The 19,624-nt window shown below is 39.6% G+C and overlaps 1 protein-coding gene across 1 annotated transcript; it reads right to left on the bottom strand.

Annotated features, from left to right (window-relative positions):
* Positions 1–18,071: 18,071 nt before the first annotated feature.
* LOC132053761 (uncharacterized) lies at positions 18,072–18,962 on the bottom strand. The gene is made up of 2 exons (XM_059445866.1): positions 18,809–18,962; positions 18,072–18,706 (listed from the first exon to the last, which is right to left on the bottom strand). The coding sequence occupies exons 1-2, from the start codon at positions 18,960–18,962 to the stop codon at positions 18,072–18,074; spliced, it is 789 nt and encodes a 262-aa protein (XP_059301849.1).
* Between the last annotated feature and the right edge of the window lie 662 nt (positions 18,963–19,624).

Below are 19,624 nucleotides of genomic sequence, written 5' to 3'. Positions count from 1 at the left end.
CTCGGTGGGAATCCGGAGGCAGACAAATCATGTGATCCCAAATGAAGCCAATGACCTCCTTTTCTCTAACTTTCTCAAAGTCGTGCTCTTCAACCCATTTAGAAAAATAGTCAGTCATAAATAAAATGAACCGTACCTTACAAGGAGCCCAAGGCAAAAGGTCCGACAATATCCATTTCCCATTTCATGAATGGCCATGGAAACAGGACCGGATGCATCAGTTCCCCCGGTTGGTGTATCATCGGAGCGTGCCGCTGGCACTCGTCGCACTTTTAGACGAAATTCATTGTATCTTCTTCCATCTGATTCCAGTAATAACCGACCTTGATTAGCTTCCAGACCAACGACTCTGCTCCCGAATGATTACCACAAGTCCCCTTGTGGACTTCGCGTGCACATAATCTGTTTCTCCAAGCCCTAAACATCTAGCCAAAGGACCGTAGAAAGATCGATGATATAATTGTCTATCGATCAAGCAAAATCTCGCCGCTTTGGTGCGAAGAGCTCTGGACTCCTTAGGATCCTATGACAACTTCCCATTTTGAAGATAGTCAATACACCTATTGCGCCAGTCCCAAGTCAAACTTGTTTTGTTTACCTCAGCATGGTTGTTTTCTACCGCAGAGTTCATCAATTGAACGACCGTACCAGAGTTAAATTCTTTCGCTCCTACTGATGAACCTAAATTGGCCAACGCATCAGCCTTATTATTTTGCTATCTTGGTACATGTTGCATGGTCCATTCCTTGAATCTATGTAAAATCACTTGAAATTTTTCCAAGTATCTCTGCATCCTTTTCATCTTTTACTTCAAAAACCCCGTTAACTTGGTTCACGACTAGAAGCGAGTCACATTTTGCTTCGATGACTTCAACTCCTAAGCTTTTCGCCAGCTCTAAACCTACAATCATAGTCTCATACTCGGCGTCATTGTTAGTCAACTTTAAAGTCCTTATTGACTGCCGGATAATATCACCTGTGGGAGACTTAAGTACGATTCCCAGTCCGGACCCTTTCACGTTCGATGCTCCATCCGTATGTAAGGTCCAGACCCTCGAGATTTTTTTTGAAGTTAACAAAAGTTCTTTTTCCACCCCGGGAACCATTGCGGGTGTAAAGCCCACTACGACGTCTGCTAAAATTTAAGACTTTATAGTCGTTCTGGGTTTATACTCAATATCATAACCACTAATTTCTACCGCCCATTTTGCTAACCTACCAGATAATTTCGGTTTATGCATGAAATTTTTTAACAGGTATGTGGTTACTACGCATATAGGATGACATTAAAAATAAGGTTTCAGCTTTCTAGATACACTTAACAAAGCTAGAGCCAATTTTTCTAAATGAGGATATCGCGTTTCCGCACCCCCAAAGTTCTGCTTACGTAATAAATTGGTAATTGCGTACCTTCTTCTTCCTGAACCAGAACGCTACTTATGGCGACCTCGGATACTGCCAGGTACAAAATAGTTGTTCGTCTTCCTTCGGTGTATGCAACAAAGGTGGACTCGATAAGTATTGCTTCAACTCTTCCAAAGCTTGTTGACACTCCGGTGTCCACGCGAAGTCGTTCTTCTTTTTCAGCAATGAAAAGAACCGATGACTTTTATCCGAAGACCGAGAGATAAACCTGCTCAAGGCTGCAATCCTCCCGGTTAAACTTTGCACCGCTTTCACATTATCGACCACTTCAATATCTTCGATGGCCTTAATTTTATCTGGCTTGATCTCTATTCCTCGATCTAACACCATGAAGCCCAAGAACTTGCCCGAGCCTACTCCGAAGGCAAACTTTTCTAGATTTAACTTCATGTTTTATTTGCGAAGTATGTCAAAGGTTTCCTCCAAATGCTTTAAATGGTCCTCTGTTTTCAGGGACTTAACTAGCATATCATCCATATAAACTTCCTGTTACAACTCAGAAAATTTTCCGTTGATGCACAGTGAATAGACTAACGAAGAGCACGAAGTATATGGTATTTCAATAAGTAAGGAATGACATTTGATGACCCTCATTAAGATTTCAAAGGCATTCGAGGTAAGAGGAGAAAGTTTGCCGACAGAAGGCAAGGCATACGATATGTATCGGAAAGGATTTACGAGTAACAAGTTAATGATGATTTAATGATGCTTTGAATAAGAGTTATAACATCCCTTATATTGCTAATGAGGTGATAAACAAGTGTCAAGAAGGTTCCATAAGGATTGGAGATCAAACGAGTCGACGAGAATGAGTTCAGAAGAACTGGGCATTATACGGCCCAACATACTAGCCGTATAAATTATACTGGCCGTATGTTTGGCCGTATAATCAGCCCAGATGGCTAGCCTCACTGGACCAAATCTACGGCCAGACATACGGTCAGTGAAATTTATACGGACCGCATGTTGGTCCGTAGATTTGGAGCGGGACAGATTTGGGTATTATTAATAAGGGGTCCAAGTTATTTCATTTCATTTTCCGTTCACTCCCCTTCTCTCTAGAACTCTCTAGAATACTTCTCCACACTTCTCCCACAAGAATTCAAGAGATATTAGTGATCAACTTCATCAAACCAAGTGAATCAAGTGTAAGAAACTCATTAAAGTTCATCCAAGACAAGGAATCCAAGTAAAGGTGAAACTAGGGTTTTGCTCAAGTGAAGTTTTTCCACCCAAGGGTCACTCCTACACCATCTAAGGTAGGTTTTATAGTATTTCCATATTGTTTAAGGTATTGAGAAGTTGAAACACTTGGATTGTAGAAGAATATAGAAAATGGGTCATGAATGTGGGAATAGTGTCATTTTTGAGTAAAAGCTTGGATTGAGTCATGATTCTTGATGTGTTGTGATTATGGTTATGTTATAAATGATGTTAAGAACATGATATAGACATTGTATATGAATGAATGTAATCGTGTGGTATGACCATGGATATGGATGATTGGAAGTGAATTGAGAAGTAAGGATAATATAGGTGAATAAAGACTATTGTTATGATGTTGTGAATATTATTATTGATGTTTGGGAGTTGATATATGATATGGAGGAAGTCGTATAAATAAAGGAGATACTGTCCAATTTTCTCTAGCTTTAGTCATGTATGCTAAGCTATCGATTTTCTAATGATAGTATAACTCTAATGAAAGTAGAAACGTGAGCATTGAAGGAGAACGTGCAAGTGATAGAATAGTTGAACGGAAAGGTATGTAAGGCTAGCCCTTCTTTCATAAGGCATGATTCCTTGGCCAAATATCTATTCTTCCATGAGCCTATGATGTCCGCCAAATGATTTTATCTTTAAAAGCTACTGAGCTCATGATTCTCGATATGTTATGATTGTACTAAATTCCTTTTATGATGAGTAATCCTCTAAGGATAGATGTAATGAATGACGATAGCAATGACGTCAAAGATGCTTATGAGCTCTTACGTATATGTGTCTATGTATGATTATTATGTAACACCGAGCTTATATGGCCGGGTATGTTATGTATCGCACGCACACCACTACAGTTGGGTACGGATAACCCTGAGCCTTGAAAGGGCCATGTATGTATAATCACCAAGCCTCGTCATGGCCGGGTATGTGAAACACCGATCCTTCATGGTCGGGTATGCTATGAATATGAATAGGTAAACGAATTATGAATATAAATACGAATATTCTATGAATACGAAAATGGATACGAAATGTAAATGAGTACGGATATGAATACGGATACGGATATGGATGGGACACATTGTTTCAGCCGATGGTATTCGGGTAGATAGCCAAAAGATTGAGGCCGTGAAGACTTGGCCAAGGCCACAACTCTACGGAGGTTCGTAGCTTTTTGGGCTTACGCAGGTTATTACAGGAGATTTGTTGAAGGTTTTTCTTCTATTTCTGCACCACTCACAAAGCTGACCCAGAAATCAGCAAAGTTTCAATGGACAGATGCTTGTGAACGTAGTTTCCAAGAGCTAAAAGATAGATTGACTTCTGCCCCAGTCCTGACACTTCCAGAGGGATTGGAAGGTTATGTTGTTTATTGTGATGCTTCAGGCATTGGGCTAGGCTGTGTATTGATGCAACATGGTAAGGTGATTGTGTATGCTTCAAGGCAATTACGGAAACATGAGAAAAATTATCCAACCCATGATCTAGAATTGGTCGCGTAATTCATGCATTAAAGATGTGGAGACATTATTTATATGGTGTCCATGCGGATATTTATGCATCATAAGATCCTTCAAGATATCTTCAAGCAAAAGAGTTGAATTTCAAAGAACGACGATGGTTGAAATTGCTAAAAGATTATGATGTTGATATCTTATATCACCCCGGAAAGGCAAATGTTGTGGCTGACGCTCTTAGCCGTAGATCTATGGGAAGTTTGTGTGATGTACGACCAGGGAAAAGAGAAATGGCTCGTGAGCTCCAGCGGTTGGCTAACCTAGGAGTTCGAGTAGTGGACTCAGGTAGCAGGGGAACTACCATTCAGAATTCAGCAGTCTCGTCGCTAGTAGTGGAAGTGAAGGAGCGACAATACGAAGATCCCATGCTAATGCATTATAGAGATACACTCCCTCAGAAGGAGAAGTCATCATTTGAGATTGCAGGAGACGAAGTTCTCCGATGCCGAGGCAGATTATGTGTTCCTGATGTGGCAGGGTTACGCCACTAGATATTGAGGGAAGCCCATTGCTCCCGTTATTTTGTCCACCTCGGAGCAACGAAAATTTATCATGATCTTAAGTCTATATATTGGTGGAATGGGATGAAGAAAGATATAGCGGAATTCGTAGCTCAATGTCCCAACTGTCAACAAGTGAAAATCGAGCACCAAAAGCCGGGCGGATTGTTGCAAGCTATAGAAATTCCAACTTGAAAGTGGGAAGCAATTAACATGGATTTTATTACAGTCTTACCCCCGTTCTCGACATAAGTATGAATCTATATGGGTGATTGTGGATCGGCTCACGAAGTCAGCTCATTTCTTACCAGTCAGACCTACATATGTGGCAGAAGATTATGCAAAGCTTTATGTTAAAGAGATAGTGTGACTCCATGGTGTTCCAGTATCTATTATCTCAGATAGAGGAACTCAGTTTACAGCTAATTATTGGAAGTCCTTCTAAGAGGGTTTGGGGACTCATGTGAGCCTTAGCATGGAATTTCATCCGCAGACTGACGGACAAGATGAACGTACCATTCACACTCTTGAGGATATGTTACGGGCATGTATGTTGGATTTCGGAGAAAATTGGGATGATCACTTATCCCTTATTGAGTTTGCTTATAACAATAGTTATCATTCTAGCATTCAAATGGCACCGTATGAGGCTTTATATGGGCGAAAGTGTAGATCCCCAATTGGGTGGTTTGAAGCAGGAGAGACTAAATTGATAGGGGCCGGACTTGGTCCCAAGCCATAGAAAAAGTTAAGCTCGTACAAGGTCGACTATTAGCGGCCCAAAGTCGTCAAAAGTCCTATACGGATAATCGTCGAAGGGACTTAGAGTTCCAAGTTAAAGATTGGGTATTCTTAAAGGTGTCGGCGATGAAGGGCGTTATGAGATTTGGTAACACAAGGGGAAGTTAAGTCCCGATACATTGGGCCTTATGAGATCGCGCGCAAGGTAGGCAAAGTGTCTTACGAATTAGATCTACCTCCCGATTTGGAGTCGGTTCACCGGAGTTTTTTTCCATGTCTCGATGCTTCGCAAATGTGTTGGAGATCCTACTAGGATTGTGCCAGTAAATGATGTTCAAGTGACAGAAAAGTTGACTTATGAAGAGGTACCCATTGCCATATTAGATAGGCAAGTACGGAGGCTTAGAAACAAAGAAGTGGCCTCAGTTAAGGTTTTATGGAGAAACAATAACGGAGAAGAGATGACATGGGAAGTGGAAGAAATTATGAAATCCAAGTACCCGCACTTATTTCAGCCCCCGGAAGAGATCCAGGATGAGACATCAAGATCATAAGGTATGTATGTTTTCCCTTTTATGCATTTGGTTCGTGTGTGGCCAAACTCTATTGCTATTATGTTGTGGCCTGTGAGGCATTATTATTATAATTTGTTATGACGGGATGGTAGTGCCATATTATAGGGAAACTCAAGCGAAATTTTTATAGAATCCCGAGAGGACTTAACATTCGAGGACGAATGTTCTTAAGGGGAAGAATGTTACACCTCGAAAAATTTTTTTGATGCCACGTGAATAGACTAATGAAGAGCATGAAGTATATGGTATTTCAATAAGAAAGGAATGACATTTGATGACCCTAATTAAGATTTCAAAGGCATTCGAGGTAAGAGGAGAAAGTTTGCCAAGAGAAGGCAAGGCATATGATATGTATCGGAAAGGATTTACGTGTAACAAGTTAATGATGATTTAATGATGCTTTGAAGAAGATTTATAATGTCCCTTAGATTTCTAACGAGGTGATAAACAAGTGTCAAGAAGGTTCCATAAGGATTGGAGATCAAACGAGTCGACGAGAATGAGTTCGGAAGAACTGGGCATTATACGGCCCAACATACTGGTCATATGTTTGGCCGTATAATCAGCCCAGATGGCTAGCCTCACCGGACCAAATCTACGGCCAGACATACGATCAGTGAAATTTATACGGACCGTATGTTGGTCCGTAGATTTGGAGCGGGACGGATTTGGGTATTATTAATAAGGGGTCCAAGTTATTTCATTTCATTTTCCCTTCACTCCCCTTCTCTCTAGAACTCTCTAGAATACTTCTCCACACTTCTCCACAAGAATTCAAGAGATATTAGCAATCAACTTCATCAAACCAAGTGAATCAAGTGTAAGAAACTCATTAAAGTTCATTCAAGACAAGGAATCCAAGTGAAGGTGAAACTAGGGTTTTGCTCAAGTGAAGTGTTTCCACCCAAGGGTCATTCCTACACTATCTATGGTAAGTTTTATGGTATTTTCATGTTTTTTAAGGTATCGAGAAGTTGAAACACTTGGATTATAGAAGAATATAGAAAATGGGTCATGAATGTGGGAATAATGTCATTTTTTAGTAAAAGCTTGGATTGAGTCATGATTCTTGATGTGTTGTGATTATGGTTATGTTATAAATGATATTAAGAACATGGGATATACATTTTATATGAATGAATGTAATCGTGTGCTATGACCATAGATATGGATGATTGGAAGTGAATTGAGAAGTAAGGATAATGTATGTGAATAAAGACTATTGTTATGATGTTGTGAATATTATTATTGATGTTTGGGAGTTGATATATGATATGGAGGAAGTCGTATAAATAAAGGAGATGTTGTCAATTTCTCTAGCTTTAGTCATGTATGCTAAGCTATCGATTTTCTAATGATAGTATTACCTAATGAAGGTAGAAACGTGAGCATTGAAGGAGAACGTGCAAGTGATAGAATAGTTGAACGAAGGTATGTAAGGCTAACCCTTCTTTCATAAGCATGATTCCTTGGCCAAATATCTATTCTTCCATGAGCCTATGATGTCCTCCAAAATGATTCTATCTTTAAAAGCAACTAAGCTCATGATTCTCGATATGTTACGATTGTACTAAATTCCTTATATGATGAGTAATCCTCTAGGGATAGATGTAATGAATGACGATAGTAATGACGTCAAAGATACTTATGAGCTCCTACGTATATGTGTCTATGTATGATTATTATGTAACACCGAGCTTATATGGCCGGGTATGTTATGTATCGCACGCACACCACTGCAGTTGGGTACGGATAACCCTGAGCCTTGGAAGGGCCAGGTATGTATAATCACCGAGCCTCGTCATGGCCGGGTATGTGAAACACCGATCCTTCATGGTCGGGTATGCTATGAATATGAATAGGTAAATGAATTATTAATATAAATACGAATATGCTATGAATACGAAAATGGATACGAAATGTAAATGAGTACGGATATGAGTACGGATACGGATATGGATGTATGTACACAATCACGCATTAGAAATGGAAAGTCCCTATGAAAAGCAAGTAAGTGTTTATGACGATGGTTCTACTACCTCCCATCTTATGCTATTTCTTATGTTGCTTATTATGCTTCTATAATGATGTTGATCATATTTTACATACTCAGCACATTCTTCGTACTGACGTCCTTTTGTTTGTAGACGCTACGTCATGCCCGCAGGTGGCCAGGGAGACAGGCTTGATCCATAGCTTTATTACTCAGGGACTACATATCGGAGCTCCATTTCATTCGGAGCTACAGCTTTTGGTATTTATTCTTTTGTGTACATATTTATGGGCATGGTGGGGTCCTGTCCCTCCTATATATATGACATACTCTCCTTAGAGGCTCATAGACATGTGTATATGGTTAGATGTATTTGGCCTTGTCGGCCTATATTTTGGATATCATTTTGTTAGCCTCGTCGGCTTATGTACATTGTTGTGGGCATAGTTGTCAATGATGATATAAATGAATTGTTGCCCAATGGAATTAGTATGAATAATGGATGGAAAGTATGATTTAGCTATGTGGCTCACCTAGATGTAAATGTGAAAGTATGATAAGAGGTGCCCGGGTGGGTTAGCACCGGTGCCCGTCGCGGCCCTCCGGTTGGGTCGTGACACTTCCATTATTTTCCCTATTTGTTCCTCGAACATCAGGTTAACTAGGCTTTGATAAGTTGCTCCAGCATTTTTTAGTCCGAACGACATTACATTGTAGCAATATGTGCTATATCTAGTTACAAAGGAAGTTCTCTCTTGGCCCTCCAGATCCATCCGAATTTGGTTATATTCAGAGTAAGCATCAAGAAAACTTAGCATTTCATGCCCTGCCGTCGCATCAATCATTCGATCAATGTGGGGCAAAGGAAACGAATCTGTAACATCCCGTAAATTCGAACTAGGTATGAATGTATGAATCTAGTATAAAGGTGATATTTTAGCTATACGAATCTATTTGGGATGAACTCGGGTGATAAACAGTCGTTTTGAAGTCAAACCAAAAAGTGAAGTTCTTAAGACCTTCTAAATTCGTCTAAGTCTATGACAGTCTGTACTTATGGCCTGTTTTCGGGCACTTGCGTTAGGAATTTGTGAAAACTTCCTGAATGAAAGTTGTAGCCTTTTGAAATACCTTTCCAACGGTATATTATGGTGGTTAAACGGACATCTGTACAAAGATTTATAACCATTTTACTGAAGAGACGCAGTGCAGTCCGTTCACCGATCATGTTATACGAACCGGTTATACGGCCCATATAATTTTATACGGACCGTATAACTCGTCCGTACTTCGGACGCTCCAAACCGACGTTCTGTTCCACCATGATAAAATATGGTCATATTATACGGACCGTATAACTTTATACGGACCGTATAATATGTCCATATAACCTCCGCCTCATTTTTGTATAAATCCAAGTCTTGAGTTCTCCTATTTCATTATTCACAATTCCAAGCCCTAGCAACAATCCAAAACATCAAGGTAAGTCAACCAAAACCCTTCCAACTACATTCTAACATATATATATATATATATATATATATATATATATATCTAATAATCTAAGCAAGAAATCATTGTTCATAAACTAGGGTTTTCAAGAAAACCCATCTCAAGGTTCAAGAGTCAAGATTTAGGAAATCTTCTCCAAAATTCAAGTCTTTAATTCAAGATTTTGGAGCATTACAGGTATGTAGAGTTACTATCTACGTGTGGGAATATCATTGTTTCTTCCCACGCCTCATAATCCATAAATTATGATTCTTTACGAAAACTAGGGTTTCTACACCATGCTCATGATAACCCTAGGTCCATGTCCATGATTATACTATGTATGAATTGTTATAATTTCATCATTGAGTTCTTAATATTTCTTTATGATTATTGAGAATCCGTCCGTAATCCATGAAAACCATATATCTCATTCCATGGGTTCATGCATGCTAGTTTATGATATATTATGCTATTTTCAAGAAAATACTATACATGTTTTACAAGTTCATGCAAGCAAGCTATAATTTAGGATATCCATGTACAAGCAAGTTATGATTCATGAAAACCATGTATAAGCAAGTTATGATTCATGAAAACCATGTACAAGCAAGTTATGTTTCATGAAAACCATGGGCAGCAAGTGCCACTTATTTTACATGTTCATGATCTTGGGAGTTGCTTTAATTACCGAGGAAGGCTTCAGATAGCCCGAAACTACGTAGCCACCGTAGGATGAGGATCGCTCCACCCATGTCCGGACGATCTCTCATAATGACCGGATCCTTTCATATTTTATTAAATCTCATGTTACCGGCAAGGTGAGTGTTCCCCGGCGGGACGCAAGCACCAGACCATGGATCGGTTATAAGTTATTGCTCTCCCTACTTATGATATTTTTACCATGTTATATATATGTGTATCCATGCTCATGCTCATGCTCATGTTCATGTCCAGGTTTTCAGTTTCAGTTCTTACCATGTTATTCCATGTCTCATGTTATTTCTTTCAGTTGCTTTACATACCAGTACATTCAATGTGCTGACGTCCCCTTTTTATTGCCCGGGGGCCTGCATTTCACGATGCAGGGCGTATATACGGTGATGACACATCCGCTCGCAGGGACAGCATTCGTATCGCTTATTGGTGAGCCCCATCTCATTCGGGGTTTAGTCAACTTTTGTTGTATGATTAATTATGCATCTAAGGTATGCTGGGGGCCTTGTCCCAGTAAATATATTTGCCAGTCAGACTCATGATAGAGGTTTCATAGACTAGACAAGTCAGTTATGTTATGTCGATTATTCGGAGTCGTATAGCCATTTTGACTCATTCATGTTATTTTCGCACTCATGTTTAAACAAGTATTTTTATTAAGTATTATGACTTACTACGTTTTATAAAGGCTCATCATGCATTCACGTTATATTCCGCTCATGTGATGCCTCATGATAATTCAGCAAGCCATGTGGTTCGCTCGGTCACACGCAAGAAGGCACCGAGTGCCGTGTTTCGCCTGTGCCATGGTTCGGGGCGTGACAAAGCTTGGTATCGAGCCCTAGGTTCAAGTGTCTTGGGAGTCTATGAAACCGTGTCCCGGTGGGGTCACTTTTATATGTGTGTGGCGCCCACACATATAAACATTGACCACCAAGACATTTAAGATTGTCTCACTTCTTTCAACTCTAGATCGTGCTATAGAGCTATGTTCTCAGAAATCACTCGGACTCATGTGTTATTTCTCATTCTACCGAATACGCCACATCTCAATGGATGAGAAAGATATAAATCTAATCATTATCGATGTGTTTCTTTCAGATGGAGTCATCAGGAATTATTCTAATTCGTGCCATGAAGCTTAGAGCAGTAAGTAACATTCTTTTTCCATCGAATTCTGAACGTATCAAATGTGTAAGCGGCAAGAAAGAAATTCGAGACCCAAAACTTGCTAAATAGTGCATGGTGTGTTTATCAGGTGTTAGTACCATTTGAAAGACAAATTTCGGTATGGTAGCACACGTAGGTTATATATACCCTAGAGAGTAAGTTTATTTGGACTCTTTGACCATGGAGCTATAGTATAAGGGTGATGGTTCATATTTAAGACCCCACGAGGTAGCATGTTATGAAGTTAATCGCAACAAGCATAAATTGTCCATGGTAGTTTTGAGCAAGAAATAGCCTAAGAGCCAACTACCTGTAATACTAGAAAGTCCCGACTTTTCAAGGATATATATATTTTTGCCATATGATCTATGCACATGACTAGGAAGGAACTGATGCGATAAGAAAACCACGAGCAGACGATATTGAATTTTTTTAGGGTTAGTTTTAAATTATTTAAGCTTATTCAGATCAGACCTGGAGAGTATGAAGTTAGTAAGTTACTACAAGAAGCAGATATTACTATGAGATAAAAGATATGACAATTCCCTCTTAGGTTATGTGATTAAGTATTTATCCCTGATGTGTATAGTATGATATAATTTTGAAAGTGTATAGGGAGTTTGGGGTTAGTTGTTACAATAGTATCATATAATTTTTAAAATGTATAGGTAGTTTGGGGTTAGTTGTTCCAATCCTTGTTTGAGACAGATGAAATTTTCTAAGTGTGATCCATGTCTATAGTTCAGAAAGATAGTATACAACCCCAGAATATAGTCAGATAAGGAGGAAAAGTTAGAAATAACCTTATGCTTTACTTTAGTACTCAGAGAAGAATTAGAGAATATGATGCTAGCAAGTGGTTAACAGAAACATAGTGAGTAAGTTTGAATGGATACAATGAATTAGAAATTTTCAGCAGAGTTAGTAGAAGTACGATTTGAGTTACTTAGTCGAGTTAGCACTACTAAGTGGATAACTGTCTGAATACACCAAAGGCGTGTTAGAACCCACAGGGTTTAAGTTAAATTTGAGGTATAGAAATTGGTGAAAGAAGAAAACATCTAAGCAGTAAGAGAGCAAGCTATAGAAGAAGAGCCTTTATGAGTTATCAGGAAAGAGTTTTCCTCAAGACTGACAAAGCTAGTATGCCAGTTATGTACATTAGAAACCCGTTCATTTAAGGAATCCAGTTTTCTCAGTAAGTAAGACTTGCTTGAAGTAAGTCGAAGAAATGAGTCGTCAGTATGTTGGAGGAAATGAGCAGAACCACTAGATGACCACTTATTGCTAACTCAAGGGATCCACAGGCTTTAAACGTCAGCTTTTGAACTAAGGGAGAGATCGTGTGATAAGGTGCCGATATAGATTATGTGTTTCATAAGTTGATAGGTGTTAAGGAGATTATGTCGGAAGGAGGATCACATTTCATGTAGCCAAGATAAGGTGCGTAGAATGTAATTTTTGTCATGCAGTTGAGATCAAGTACTAGGTAATTATGTTATGAGATAAAGTTCTAGATCGAATAGCGGATTTTAAGGGTATAACAGTTCCAATTCCAGAATAATTCATGCACTATGTAGTACCAATGCCCAAACATACTCTACACATGCCTAGCATACCTATCTTATGCCCTTGTTAAAGCTTTACACTTCATATTTAGGATACAAGAATTAAGACTCCATACGATAGTAAGCTATGCAAGGGAATGTTCTTTCATGTTTCTCACATCAGGTTGTACTCATGTCCAAGGTTAAAGACCGTATTCATGTCTCACGTATTTATCTTGCTTTTATACCCATGACCACGTTCTAGCTCCTAAGTGATTTCTTATTATGATGTTGACGTTGATAAGGATCGAAGGGAAGGTAAAATAATAGTTTAAAGACTAAGAATCCTATGGAATGCACACCTATTCCTTGGACAAAAGGAAAAATGCCATAGGTGAATGACTTATTTCGACTCCAATGGTATACTACCTATGTTTTCACGTACTCATGTCCACGATAGACTTATTCGAGCATCCACCTAAAGAAATAGTATAAAATGATGTTGGTAGGCAATAATGAGAGTAAGTCATGATGGATGTCCTATCCACGATTACATATGCTTATGTCCCTTTAGCTAATGTTTTACGATCATGATGACATGATCCCTTTCTCCTTTCGCTAAGTATCTATGGATCGTTATGTTCAAGGTGACTATCTACCCATGTCTTAGATGCTCGAAGAACGAAGTATTCATGCCTATAATCCATTCTTTCATGAACCTTATTAAAAAAAAAAAAAAAAGGCGTGTACTCATGGTGATAAGAGTAAGCTATGTTGAAATATGTCCCATTCTTTCGGTATATCTAAATCCTAAAGGTAATGTTTTATCCATGCCTATGTCTCTGACTCAAGAGTGAAGCCTACAAATTGTGCTCCATGCAAGTCACACTTATGTCTTAGTCATACTCCAATGCTCATAAACTCAAGTCCATACGCCATGGTATGCAAGTACCCATGTCAATGCCATGTTTCTCATGTACCCATGTCCTCTGTCCTGCTACTCACGTATTCATGTTTTATGCCATATTAATCTTGTTACCATAAATGTTCCATGTTACGTCCTTCCGTTTGATGTACGCATGCCACGTTTATGTTCTAAGACAAAGTGCCTCCTATGATTCGAATGAATGATTCCTCGCTCTCAATCCTTTATGATCCGTGCACGATAATAAGCAAGGTATGCCAAGGTATTCCTATCTATGTTTCAGAGTAAACAAGAGTTCCTTTCCTTCACCCTATGGGGCTTATATCAGGAGTATTCTACTCAGATTCGACGTATTCATGTCATGCCTATGCCAGACCTTTATGAATATGTATGTAGGATAATATTCCTATTATATGACTCAAATCTGTCTCATTCGCACCGAGTTGCGCCTACATTCAAAGCCTAAGTCATACTCATATCTTATATGTCAATCGTGATGGTGATATACGAACATCTATGATCAAGCCTCTAAGTGTTCAGATCTCATCTCCGCTCATCATACAAATCCGTTGTAACAATCATGTTTCCGATATTCGATTTCATGTTATGATATCCATGTTTACACGTATTCGTATCTCATGACGTTTAGCACTCATGTATTCATGCGATGTTTTCATGTATTTATGTCCCATGTCATGCGTCTCACACCTGGTAATCATGTTATGTTCGTGCCTATTTCCAGTACTCATGTCATTCGTGCCTACGGATTTTCTTCCAAACCCCATGTATAATAATCATGTAATCTCCATGTGTTCAAGCTAGCTTAGTATTCATGTTAGCCACATTCAAGATTGAGAAATCACGTTAAGTCACATCATGTGTAATAAGATACCCTGTGAGTTGTGTGTTGGTACTTTAGTTAGCTGGTAGGCGTTTGAGAAATGTCGTGAGGGTCTGAATTATGAAGGAAGTCCTGCCATAAAATTTTCTAAATTCTGTAGTTAGTAGTGATTCTTAGCCTCTATTCATAAACCAAGGACAGTTGTTTGACGATTCTCATCCAGGCAGGTACGACTCAGTTTCATGCTCCCATGTATGTTTCTATGTAATGACATATTTAGTTCTCATGATCTATGACCATGTTCCCACGTAATCATGTTTAGCTTTTATGTTTCATGTCATGTATCTTCACATTCATGTATTCAAGCCATGTCCAATCCCATTCTTAACCAGGACCCATCATTCGAGGACGAATGATCTCAAGGGGGAGATATTGTAACATCCCGTAAATTCGAACTAGGTATGAATGTATGAATCTAGTATAAAGGTGATATTTTAGATATACTAATCTATTTGGGATGAACTCGGGTGATAAACAGTCGTTTTGAAGTCAAACCAAAAAGTGAAGTTCTTAAGGCCTTCTAAATTCGTCTAAGTCTAGGACAGTCTGTACTTATGGCCTGTTTTCGGGCACTTGCGTTAGGAATTTGTGAACACTTCCTGAATGAAAGTTGTATCCCTTTGAAATACCTTTCCAACGGTATATTATGGGGGTCAAACGGACATCTGTGCAAAGAGTTATGGCCATTTTACTGAAGAGACGCAGTGCAGTCCGTTCACCGATCATGTTATACGAACTGGTTATACGGCCCATATAATTTTATACGGACCGTATAACTCGTCCGTACTTCAGGACGCTCCAAACCGACATTCTGTTCCACCATGATAAAATATGGTCATATTATACGGACCGTATAACTTTATACGGACCGTATAATATGTCCATATAACCTCCGCCTCATTTTTGTATAAATCCAAGTCTTGAGTTCTCCTATTTCATTATTCACAATTCCAAGCCCTAGAAACAATCCAAAACATCAAGGTAAGTCAACCAAAACCCTTCCAACTCAATTCTAACATATATATATATATATATATCTAATAATCTAAGTAAGAAATCATTGTTCATAAACTAGGGTTTTCAAGAAAACCCATCTCAAGGTTCAAGAGTCAAGATTTAGGAAATCTTCTCCAAAATTCAAGTCTTTAATTCAAGATTTTGGAGCATTACAGGTATGTAGAGTTACTATCTACGTGTGGGAATATCATTGCTCTTCCCCACGCCTCATAATCCATAAATTATGATTCTTTACGAAAACTAGGGTTTCTACACCATGCTCATGATAACCCTAGGTCCATGTCCATGATTATACTATGTATGAATTGTTATAATTTCATCATTGAGTTCTTAATATTTCTTTATGATTATTGAGAATCCGTCCGTAATCCATGAAAACCCATATATCTCATTCCATGGGTGCATGCATGCTAGTTTATGATATATTATGCTATTTTCAAGAAAATACTATACATGTTTTACAAGTTCATGCAAGCATTATATAATTTAGGATATCCATGTACAAGCAAGTTATGATTCATGAAAACCATGTATAAGCAAGTTATGATTCATGAAAACCATGTACAAGTTAGTTATGTTTCATGAAAACCAAGGTTAATTCACGAAAATCATGGGCAAAGCAAAGTGCCACTTATTTTACATGTTCATGATTTGGGAGTTGCTTTAATTACCGAGGAAGGCTTCGATAGCCCGAAACTACGTAGCCACCGTAGGATGAGGATCGCTCCACCCATGTCCCGACGATCTCTCATAATGACCGGATCCTTTCATATTTTATTAAATCTCATGTTCCCCGGCAAGGATCGAGTGTTGCCGGCGGGACGTAAGCACCAGACCATGGATCGGTTATAAGTTATTGCTCTCCCTACTTATGATATTTTTACCATGTTATATATGTGTGTATCCATGCTCATGCTCATGCTCATGTTCATGTCCAGGTTTTCAGTTTCAGTTCTTACTATGTTATTCCATGTCTCATGTTATTTCTTTCGCCGTTGCTTTACATACCAAGACATTCAATGTGCCGACGTCCCCTTTTTATTGCTCGGGGCCGTATTTCACGATGCGTACCGTATATACGTGATGACACATCCGCTCGCAGGGACAAAGATTCGTATCGCCTTATTGGTGAGCCCCATCTCATTCGGGGTTTAGTCAACTTTTGTTGTATGATTAGTTATACATCTAAGGTATGCTGGGGGCCTTATCCCAGTAAGTATATTTGCCAGTCAGACTTATGATAGAGGTTTCATAGACTAGACAAGTCAGTTATGTTATGTCAGATTATGTTATGTCAGACATTCGGAGTCGTATAGCCATTTTGGCTCATTCATGTTATTTCCGCACTCATGTTTAAACAAGTATTTTTATTAAGTATTATGACTTACTACGTTTTATAAAGGCTCATCATGCATTCACGTTATATTCCGCTACGTGATGCCTCATGATGATTCAAGCCAGTTTACGTGGTTCGCTCGGTCACATGCAGTAAGGCACCGAGTGCCGTGTTTCGCCCAGGCCATGGTTCGGGGCGTGACAGAATCCTTCGGGCATGCTTTATTTAAATCTTTATAATATACACACATCCTAAATTTATTGCCTTTCTTAGGTACAACTACTACGTTAGCTAACCAATCCGGGTATCTTACTTCCCAGATGGAACCTATTTTTAAAAGCTTTGTTACCTCCTCTTTGACGAACTTATGCTTAACTTCGGCCATTGGTCTCCTTTTCTGCTTCATCGGAATTTTGATCAAGACTTAGCTTGTGAGTCGTCGCCTCCAATGGAATAACTGTCATGTCTAAATGGGACCATGCAAAAAAATTGACGTTAGCTTGAAGAAATTCAATTAATTTATGCCTGAGCTCCGGGGTTAGCCCCGTGCCCAGGCATACCTTTCTATCTGGTAGATGTACGAACAAGATGATTTGTTCTAATTCCTCTGCAGTCGATTTGGTTGCGTCCGAATCATCCTGCAGTACGAACGACCTCGGAACACGGAAGTCATCTTTCTCAAAGTTGGTTATTTCTTCCTCTATCTTCGGGCTGACTACGCCCTAGTCATGTGATTGTTATTTAGCATCTCTGCTTTTGACTGGCTCTTCCACGACCTTTAATGGTAGTGCCTTCGGTATTGGGGCTGCTTCTTCAACTGCAAAAATCTCTCTTGCCGCCGGCTGCTCCCCATGAACTATTTTTACCCCCTCGGGGGTTGGAAGCTTCACCATTTGGTGTAACGTCGAGGGTACTGCCCTTATTTCATGCACCCACGACCTTCCAAGCAACGCATTTTATCTCATCTCTCTTTCAATGACGTAGAACTTCGTTTGCTAAACCGTCCCAAGGGTATTCACCGATAGAGTGATTTCCCCCTTCAAAGTTTCACATGCCATGTTGAATCCATTGAGAACTTGGGCTGCCGGCACAATTTGGTCTAACAGCCCCAGCTGCTCTACCACTTTCCAACGGATAATATTGGCTGAACTACCTGTATCAATCAAAATAAGCTTAATATGAGATTTATTAATGAGGACAGAAATTACGAAAGCATCATTGTGGGGTTGAATGATGCCCTCCGCGTCTTCATCACTAAAGGAGATGTATCCCTCTGATACGTAATCCCTCGTTCTTTTTTCCCGAGTAATGGAGACCTTTGTCCTCTTCATTATTGGACCCCGGGGAATTTCTGCCCTACTGATAATCATATTGATCACGTGTTGAGGTTCCACTGGTTCAACTTGCTTATTTGCTTCCCTGTTTTTGTAATTTTCTTTAGCCCGGTCACTTAAGAATTCACGCAAGTGCCCATTCTTCAATAGGCGGGCTACTTCATCCCTTAGTTGTCGAAAGTCCTCAGTCCGATGACCATGAGTACCGTGATAGTCACATACCACATTCGGATCCCTTTGAGTAGGATCGGACCGAAGCGGCCTTGGCCATCTCGTGTCCTTAATATGGCCAATAGCTGAAACAAGACCCGCAATATCAACATTAAAATTATACTCGGACAACTTCGGGCTTTCACTACTATTAGACGACCCACCAGTGTCATGCCTAAATTACAAACCTCGGTTACCCGAACTGTGATCATTTCGCTTATCATTCCTGACTAAATGATGATTATGACCGCTTCTTCCCTTGTCTGTCCTAAAGTTGGACCTTTCCAACTGACCGTACGGTTGGTACCTATCCTTTGATGACTTCGACTCTTTTTTAACCATCCTTTTGGTCTATCTCCATTTTTGCTTCGGGTGGCCGAACCTGGTGAAAGTTCGAGTTGATCATCCTCCACTCAAATTTTGGACTCATATCTGTTGTGGACATCGGCCTATGTCACCGCCTCGTACTCTAACAAATTCTCCTTCAGTTTGAATGAGGCGGCGGAGCTTCGAGGGTTTAGTCCCTTGGTGAAAGCTTGTGCTGCCCATTTCTCCGGAACTGAGGGCAAAAGCATCCGTTCCTTTTGGAATCTCGACACGAACTCTTGTAGTAATTCATTGTCCTTTTGGGCTATTCTGAATATATCAGCCTTCCTTTTTTGGACCTTTCGAGCTCCAGCATGAGCCTTAATAAAAGTATATGCAAGCATTTCAAAAGAGTTAACAGAATGCGTTCATAGAATACCATGTCATTTCCCCTTTGGACAATGTCTCGCCGAACTTCTTTAACAACACCGACTTAATTTCATCATTTTCGTGATCGTTGCCTTTCATGGCACATGTATAGGAAGTCACGTGTTCCTGTGGCTCCGTCGTTCCATCGTATTTAGAATGTCCCAAGATCTTAAACCTCTTCGGATCAACTTCTGTGGCCGTGCTCTGAGGGTAACACCTTGACAAGCACTTCTCTGCTTGGGACCTCTTAAGATCGGCGGGGCTGGATC

Source organism: Lycium ferocissimum, chromosome 4, assembly GCF_029784015.1.
Source record: "Lycium ferocissimum isolate CSIRO_LF1 chromosome 4, AGI_CSIRO_Lferr_CH_V1, whole genome shotgun sequence".
In the NCBI taxonomy this organism is placed as follows: Eukaryota; Viridiplantae; Streptophyta; class Magnoliopsida; order Solanales; family Solanaceae; genus Lycium; species Lycium ferocissimum.
The sequence above is the reverse complement of the archived record's forward strand: the minus strand, read 5'-3'. Positions and strand labels throughout refer to the sequence as shown.

Bases quoted from the DNA above. Each gene is read 5' to 3' on its own strand.
- LOC132053761 (XM_059445866.1), bottom strand. From the start codon at position 18,962: ATGGTTAAAAAAGAGTCGAAGTCATCAAAGGATAGGTACCAACCGTAC. The intron at 18,707-18,808 runs GTTTGTAATTTA...GTCTTGTTTCAG, and splicing joins TCACAGTTCGGGTAACCGAG to CTATTGGCCATATTAAGGAC.